Source organism: Notolepis coatsorum (genome assembly GCF_963971535.1).
Source record: "Notolepis coatsorum genome assembly, chromosome: 8".
Lineage (NCBI taxonomy): Eukaryota > Metazoa > Chordata > Actinopteri > Aulopiformes > Paralepididae > Notolepis > Notolepis coatsorum.
Window position 1 is genome coordinate 139,659,689 of NC_140172.1, and position 8,897 is coordinate 139,668,585.

The window sequence follows — 8,897 nt, forward strand, 5'->3', positions numbered from 1 at the left end:
AAATACGGTACGACATGATAAAATAGACATGTTAATAGATCAGGTTCCATGTGATGTGTGCTGTTCACACTGTTGTGGAAAAAAAACTAAACAGATCTGAGTAACATGACGCTGCTGTCGGGACAAAACCTCATAACTCCAAAAACCCAACTTTTCAGCAGATGAAAAAAACGAACACAGATTTGAGGGTGAATAGAGTTAGGAGGTTTAGACAGATGATCGGTTTAATGCTTTCCCATGTTTAAACTTTGTAAAACCCACACACACATATGGAGGATGATCTACGGAGTTGATTTATATAAAAAAATAAATATTTAAAAAATGGAGTTATGAGGTTTTGTCCCGACAGCAGCGATGAGCAAAAAAAACAATCAGATTTGGGCCTTTTTTTTTGCCTGCAGTGTGAACGAAGCCATAGTGAACAAAGAAAACCCACGCGCTTCAGAGAGAAGCTTGGTCTGAACATATCCTTTTTAAACGGTAACAAAGCAGCCGCCTGAGACCGCAGAGCGCGTGACAAACGGTGTGTTTATGTCTCGGCCTGAGAGTCGTGCTATCGAGGTCATCTCTGTGATGTCACTGTCCTCTCCGAGGAGGCATCCTGAAGGTTACTTTTTTATTTACACCGCTACCCTACATCACACAAATGGCCCAGCCTTCTCAGAGGGACACTGTTAAGAGTGTCTTTATTGCCTATGAGACCTCAAAGTGCTTCGGCCATCAGACGATATACAACGCCTCTCACTGCCTCACTGAGTAACGGTACAAACTCTTATCGTCCTGGACATTTTACATATACATTTTACATTTACATTTTTTTCTGTACATTTTACTGTATATTACTGTATATTTTTGGCTGTATATTTTAGAATGTATATACATATTTTGAATGTATATCCTTGACTGTATTTTTTATTCTTATTCTTACTTTAGATTCTTGACTCCCTACATGTTTACTGTGAGCGATCTGTCGCGCTGAATTTCCCCTCGGGATCAATAAAGTACTCTGTTCTTTATTCTATTATTTATTCAATTATTTATTCTATTCCCCAGCGGCAGGGCAGGTCCATCAGCTCTATAATATTACTCTGCAACCGCGTACAATCTCAAATCAAATTACAGGCTTCCAAAAAACCCTGAAAGCTTTTTCTCTTTTTGTTATTAATATATTATTAATAGAGCACCGAGCTGCTCCCGTGAGAACGTCCTGTTTCCGCCGTCAGAACCGCTGTGGCCGTCGATCGAACAATGGTTTCTGTGACATTAAGGCTGAACCCACGGGTCGAGTGAACTCTTGTAGATGGTGGCTTTGAATGGGAGTGTCCTTTCTGTCCAATGCAATTCTACAGAGTTCCACTAGGTCTCTTGTGTAGAACAGATCTGGACCACAGGACAAGAGAGACAGTCTCTTATGTAGAACAGATCTGGACCACAGGACAGGAGAGACAGTCTCTTCTGTAGAACAGATCTGGACCACAGGACAGGAGAGACAGTCTCTTATGTAGAACAGATCTGGACCACAGGACAGGAGAGACAGTCTCTTATATAGAACAGATCTGGACCACAGGACACTGGACCACAGGACAGGAGAGACAGTCTCTTCTGTAGAACAGATCTGGACCACAGGACAGGAGAGACAGTCTCTTATGTAGAACAGATCTGGACCACAGGACAGGAGAGACAGTCTCTTATATAGAACAGATCTGGACCACAGGACAAGAGAGACAGTCTCTTATGTAGAACAGATCTGGACCACAGGACAGGAGAGACAGTCTCTTCTGTAGAACAGATCTGGACCACAGGACAGGAGAGACAGTCTCTTATGTAGAACAGATCTGGACCACAGGACAGGAGAGACAGTCTCTGCTGTAGAACAGATCTGGACCACAGGACAGGAGAGACAGTCTCTTGTGTAGAACAGATCTGGACCACAGGACAGGAGAGACAGTCTCTTATGTAGAACAGATCTGGACCACAGGACAGGAGAGACAGTCTCTCATGTAGAACAGATCTGGACCACAGAACAGGAGAGACAGTCTCTTGTGTAGAACAGATCTGGACCACAGGACAGGAGAGACCGTCTCTTCTATAGAACAGATCTGGACCACAGGACAGGAGAGACAGTCTCTTATGTAGAACAGATCTGGACCACAGGACAGGAGAGACAGTCTCTTATGTAGAACAGATCTGGACCACAGGACAGGAGAGACAGTCTCTTATGTAGAACAGATCTGGACCACAGGACAGGAGAGACAGTCTCTTATGTAGAACAGATGTGGACCACAGGACAGGAGAGACAGGAGAGACAGGAGGATAGGAGCAACATAACAACCAATAAGATGCTCTTTGGTATAGAGAGTATAAACACTCCTCTTCCAGGGGTTAAACAACATATTATACCAGGTATCTGCATTGGCTGCCACTGTGTCATGGAATTTACTTCAAAATACTGTTACTGGTCTATAAATCCCCTAAGGGTTTAGGGCCAAAATACATGTCTGACTTGCTTCCACCCTATAAACCCTGTAGACTTCTCAGGTCATCAGGGAGCATCTGCAAAGTGTTCCTGGAGTTCAAACAGCAGCGTTCAGTTATTATTATGCTGCACATAGTCGGAATACACTTCCTGAATATCTTAGATCTGACTCTAACTCTGGCTACTTTCAAAGATAGCCTAACAACCTATATGTTCACCTTTGCATTTAACGGAAATTACTCTAAACATTTTTTTTTTATTATTATCTTTTTTCTCCTTATTTTTTTCCGTTTTTCTCCCATCCCAATGTTAGTCGTTATGCCCATTCCCAATCCCCTTCCTGGTCGTTGCACACTCTACCCCCTACCGTCGGTCCGGGAGGGCGGAGACTATCACATGCTTCCTCCGACACATGTCCAGCCAGCCCACCGCTTCTTTTCACCTGGCAGCGCGGACTCTCACTGGGAGAGTGTAACGTGTGGAAGGTCACACTACCTCTCCTAGATCCTTCCCTTGCTGTGCAGGTGCCCCGACCGAACCGTAGGAGTCGCTGTTTACAACGACCAGGACCCACCCACGCCGGCTTCCCACCCGCTAACACTGCCAATTGTGTTAGTGTGGACGGTTGGCCAACCCGGAACCACCACAGCTGGATTCGATCCCACTGTCTCTGTGGTGGTAGACATACGCTTAGTCCGCTGCGCTACCCGGCCGCCCAGCTGCTGATATTTACACTCAGACTCTATGCCAATAATTACACTCAGACTCTAAAATGCAGCTGTCAGCTCCCCCTCAACATCCATTTCTTTCTTTCTTTCTTTCTTTCTTTCTTTCTTTCTTTCTTTCTTTCTTTCTTTCTTTCTTTCTTTCTTTCTTTCTTTCTTTCTTTCTTTCTTTCTTTCTTTCTTTCTTTCTTTCTTTCTTTCTTTCTTTCTTTCTTTCTTTGTATTCTTGCTGAGACAAGAAATCTGCCTAGCAACAAAGGTAGCCTACCATACACCACATGTGCATTGTGCACACACACAAACATGCAGACAATAGACCAATCTCTGAAATGGAGAGGTATCAGAAGGCAAGAGAGTGGGGGGAGAGAGAGAGGGAGAGAGAGAGAGGGGGAAAGAGGGAGAGAGAGTGAGGGAGGGAGAGAGAGAGAGGTTTGTCATTCCCCTAACATCACACATGGCTTCGCTAATTTGTTAATTTTCAACATTCCACTGAGCTGTATTTAATACTTCTTGGAATATGTGACATCACACGTTCCATCTCTTTCTCTCTCTCCTTTCTCTCTCTCCCCCCATCTCTCTCTCTATCTCCTCTCTCTCTCTCTCTCTGTCTCTCTTTCTCTCTCTCTCTATCTCCTCTCTCTCTGTCTCTCTTTCTCTCTCTCTATCTCCTCTCTCTCCCCCCTCTCTCTCTTTCTCTCTCTATCTCCTCTCTCTCCCCCCCTCTCTCTCTCATCTATCCCCCCTCTCTCTCTATCGCCTCTCTCTCCACTCACTCTCTCTCTCTCTCTCTCCCCCCCCTCTCTCTCTCTCTCTCTCTTCTCTCTCTGATCAATTAAATTACATTATGCTTCATCATCGTCTGTGTTTCTTCTCTTTCATCTCTCACACAGAGGAGAGGAGATTTACATTCCTTGTCCAGAGCCAGACGAGCAGTAACAAGGATACAGTTTCTGATGCAGCTGTATTTCCTACTGTCTGACCCCTGATCATGCTGGTCAGTAGAGTCTGATGACGCTGGTCAGTAGAGTCTGATGACGCTGGTCAGTAGAGTCCAGTCTCCATGCTGTTCCTCGTACCAGCTCTCAATAGTTACGTACAAATCAATGCAAAGTCAATGGGGGGGTCGAGCCCCTGTCTATACAAGTTGACTGGTGAGGTTCACTGGAATTTGCTCCACAGTGTCACAGAAAGTAGATTCCCGTGAGCCTCGGTGAGCTCGTACAGACAGGAGCTCCACCCCATTGACTCTGCATTGGTGTGTGGCTAACTGTCCAGAGCTAGTATGAGGAACAGCGTGGTGTGTGGCTAACTATCTGGAGCTAGTAGTGCTATTGTGTTAGCAGGGATATTGTGTTAGCAGTGATATTGTGTTAGCAGTGATATTGTGTTAGTACGTAGTGACATTGTGTTAGTGGTGACATTCTGTTAGCAGTGATATTGTGTTAGCAGTGATATTGTATGTGAAGCTATTTGGAGTGGGTTTTTGTGGGTAAAACTGTGTACGTGTGTGTGTGCGCGTGTGTGTGTGTGTGTGTGTATGCACAAGCAGTGTATCCGTATGTGTGTGTAAGATAAGCCCCCCCCCCCCCCCCCCCCCCCCTGTTGGGACAGTGTAGCCTTGAGTGGGGACTCATTAAGGTTGTGTAGGTACCGCAGGCTGAGCCCTGACCCCCAAGGCTGACCTCAGACCAGCAGTGCTGTCATACCAGGTTTCCTGTGTCAGGCTCACACACAGCCACCACACATCCTCTGGAGAGGGAACGGCTGGATGGCTGCACTTGTCATTTCCATGGGGATTTGTTTGTAGCTTTGAGAGTAGAGCAGCACGTTGTAAACCCACAGGTCTCTGGAGCTGGTCCCTATAGGGAGGTGTGTAGTCTGCCGTCACGTTGGACCGCCCGCGAGGTCCACCCGTATAGGGATTTATCATTGGGAAATGGATTATCGGCTATTGTAACAATTCTGCCTCATGAACATTGAAAAGCGTTACATGTTTTGCACAAAACGAGTTCCCTTCGATCGTTATTATTGTAGCTAACATTATTGTTTAAGCATTTTTGGTTGAAATAAAATACGACGTAATTATTTTACGATTCATTGCGAATATTTTCATGTTGAGCTATAGATTGTGGATGAATACGCACAGAAAGGTACACCATGCACAATGTTCATGCTTTATTTGTTTTAAACGAGACGATTTAGAAATGGGCAATGGGGAAATATGTTGCAATTTCAAGCGAGGTGGACCGGCCGGAAACAGCAATGATGTAACCACTACACCTCCCTATTGGCTGACTGGTAGACGTTGTATCCAGGGGAAGCAGTCCCTATTGGCTGACTGGTAGAACGTTACCCAGGGCAAGCAGTCCCTATTGGCTGACTGGTAGAACGTTACCCAGGGGAAGCAGTCCCTATTGGCTGACTGGTAGATGTTGTATCCAGGGCAAGCAGTCCCTATTGGCTGACTGGTAGAACGTTACCCAGGGGAAGCAGTCCCTATTGGCTGACTGGTAGACGTTGTATCCAGAGCAAGCAGTCCCTATTGGCTGACTGGTAGATGTTGTATCCAGGGCAAGCAGTCCCTATTGGCTGACTGGTAGATGGTTATCCAGTGGAAGCAGTCCCTATTGGCTGACTGGTAGATGGTTATCCAGGGGAAGCAGTCCCTATTGGCTGACTGGTAGACGTTGTATCCAGGCGGAGCAGTCCCTATTGGCTGACTGGTAGAACGTTACCCAGGGGAAGCAGTCCCTATTGGCTGACTGGTAGATGTTGTATCCAGGGCAAGCAGTCCCTATTGGCTGACTGGTAGAACGTTACCCAGGGGAAGCAGTCCCTATTGGCTGACTGGTAGATGTTGTATCCAGGGCAAGCAGTCCCTATTGGCTGACTGGTAGAACGTTACCCAGGGGAAGCAGTCCCTATTGGCTGACTGGTAGACGTTGTATCCAGAGCAAGCAGTCCCTATTGGCTGACTGGTAGATGTTGTATCCAGGGCAAGCAGTCCCTATTGGCTGACTGGTAGATGGTTATCCAGTGGAAGCAGTCCCTATTGGCTGACTGGTAGATGGTTATCCAGGGGAAGCAGTCCCTATTGGCTGACTGGTAGACGTTGTATCCAGGCGGAGCAGTCCCTATTGGCTGACTGGTAGATGGTTATCCAGGCGGAGCAGTTCCTATTGGCTGACTGGTAGACATTGTATCCAGGCGGGTTACAGAGACACAGATTTAAACAGATGCAGCCACAGGGAGACGCACACCACATGTTCAGGGCCAGACGCGGACAGTAACTTGATCTCACGACATCCGATCGTTATGATCCAACCACAGCAAAAGACCACACCGTCCAAACAATGAATCAACACTCAACAACACTCACTGCGATCAATCTTTTTTATAATTATAATGTTGACATTCTATTTTCTCCAGCCCTGGGTTTGGGATGCCACTTGCTACCGTGTGTTTACGGCTGATTTATAGCTTCCATTGTAGCTTCGTGTTGATCCGCTGTTTTGAATGAGTTATGGCGGCTCTATTTTCTTCTCTCTTAGTGTGGTCTACATCATTTGGCGCAATCTTGATGATAGATGTGCTCATGTTGTTGCTGTTGTTGACCGATCTGAACATCCTTTATGATGACAGACAGCAATGATTGCCGGTCAATCGAAAACTATCGAAAGTTGTAGAATTCCAAAATAGAATTCCGAGGACAGCGTTTTGGGGAAAAACTCACACCTCAAAGGGTTGATGCACTGAAGATGAACTACCGTAGTCCTACAGGTCACTTACCTAAAGCCCTGTCTTAAAGGTGCAGTATGTGGTATTTTCTTTGTTAAAATAAGTGGTCTACATGTTAAAATAATAGCTGACAGCCTTCACTGATATAGTGTTTGGTCAGTAACATGGGTCTCCAAGTCCCTCCTGCGTTGCAGTGAACACAATATACAGGAGAGTAGGACAGCTGTCGTGCATTTGACAGGAAGTGCATACAAATAGGCAGAATGAAAATAGTGGATCGAGATAAAGAGAGATATTGAAGATATTTTAGCGAGTTGGCTTCCCTGATGTTTTGGGGCAGTTTGTTCCATCGTTTTTGGGGCGTATTTGACAAAGGCTGCATCGCCGGTATGTAGGACATGTTTTTGAAAAGAGGTCTTAACGTGTCTAAAAGTAGCCTTGGGGAGATACGAAACATACCTCTGGCGCCTGTAATAGTAATACGGTAAACAAACCTCTACAGACACAAGGCCCCCCTGAGATCCCCTCGAAGGACACGTTCACACTGCAGGACAAAGTGGCCTGAATCACATTGTTTTGCTCACATGTATGTGACTCAGATGTGTTTAGTTTGTGAACAGTGTGAACGGAACAAATCACATGGAATCTGATCTTTCATAATGTGGTTCCTAAATCAGATACAGTTGAGTTGTTTTAATTAGCTGGCCTCCACTGCATTCAACGTGTTCATTAAACCATAAACTGTGACTTCAGTGTCCTCCATGTTTACGCCCATCGTCGTTATTGTTCATGTGCGCATGCGGGGTCAGAGTTCAGGAGCGTGTGAACAGTTCACACTGGAATCTGATATTGGCCTTAAAAGGTATAAAAAAGTTTAAAAAAAAAATTTGCACAGTCAGGTATTCAATATTTTGGTCCAACATGTAAATGAATACAAACAAAATAAATAACTAAACAAAATCAAAACATAACTCAAACAAAATAAATAACTAAACAAAAGCAAAACATAACTCAATTTACATGTTCGAAAAGGAGTAGGAAGAAGTATACACTTATTTAATCCTACCCCTTTTCCACTACTCAAATTAGTGTACTAATTTAAAACATTTCAAAATATATATATATATATGCAAAAAAAAAAATATATATATATATGTAAAACATGAAAGAAATAAAATAAAAATGTAAACACCCATAAATATCAAGTCCCTTCCTCATCCCTGTACCTCGTGAACATCATTTCCTTATAAAAATCGGTTTGAATTGTCTCATATTTGGACATTGCTTATACATTAATTGTGCCGTTTTAAATTCCACAAGATCATTTAACTTTAATGTTTTTGACTTTAAAAATAATATGTTTGTGTGATCACGATAACCTGCAATGTGAACTATCCTTATGGCCCTTTTTTGGAGTATAAAAATATATTAAAGTACCGTATATTAAACGTTTTTTGTATTTAAGTGGTTGTTTTTTGCGGGGCTATCGGGAGCTTGGTGCGTCTGGCGAGAGCTTGTATGGAATGCGCGAGAATTTTAATTGGCGCACAAGTGCAGCCGCCAGTTCAGTGTCGCTATGTGTATTGTTGTGAAATTGGTATTACATTTTCCTCTACGTGGCATTAAAAAGTTGTTAAAAAGTCCCCCGCTACATGACAAACGCTCGTTAAAGGGGAAGATATCTTCTGTCGCCATAGTAACGACATGCTTCAGTTGTAAGTGGTTGTGATCTCTGTCGTTACATAATGAACATAATGGACTAATGCTTCTCATTTGACTGACAGCTGCAGGCATCTCACCGCAGGGTGCAGCCAAGGATGGAGAGAACGCATCAGGCTGATGACCTCATCAGCGTTGGCCTTGGTGACATGTGTCAGAGGAAGCAGGGGGGGGGGGGGGGTGCGGGGGCAGCGGGCCTTCTTTCCTGTCAGTTCAGCTATGACTGTATGAAGCAGCAT

The 8,897-nt window shown here is 44.6% G+C and overlaps 1 protein-coding gene across 1 annotated transcript in view; it reads right to left on the minus strand.

Moving 5' to 3' along the window:
• The window catches only part of spns2 (SPNS lysolipid transporter 2, sphingosine-1-phosphate), a 115,771-nt gene that overhangs the window by 78,400 nt on the left and 28,474 nt on the right, over positions 1 to 8,897 (minus strand). The window contains exon 2 of the mRNA XM_084320573.1: positions 2,079 to 2,143. Within this exon, the coding sequence (XP_084176699.1) occupies positions 2,079 to 2,143 (65 nt within the window). The remainder of the gene's footprint in view (positions 1 to 2,078; positions 2,144 to 8,897) is intronic.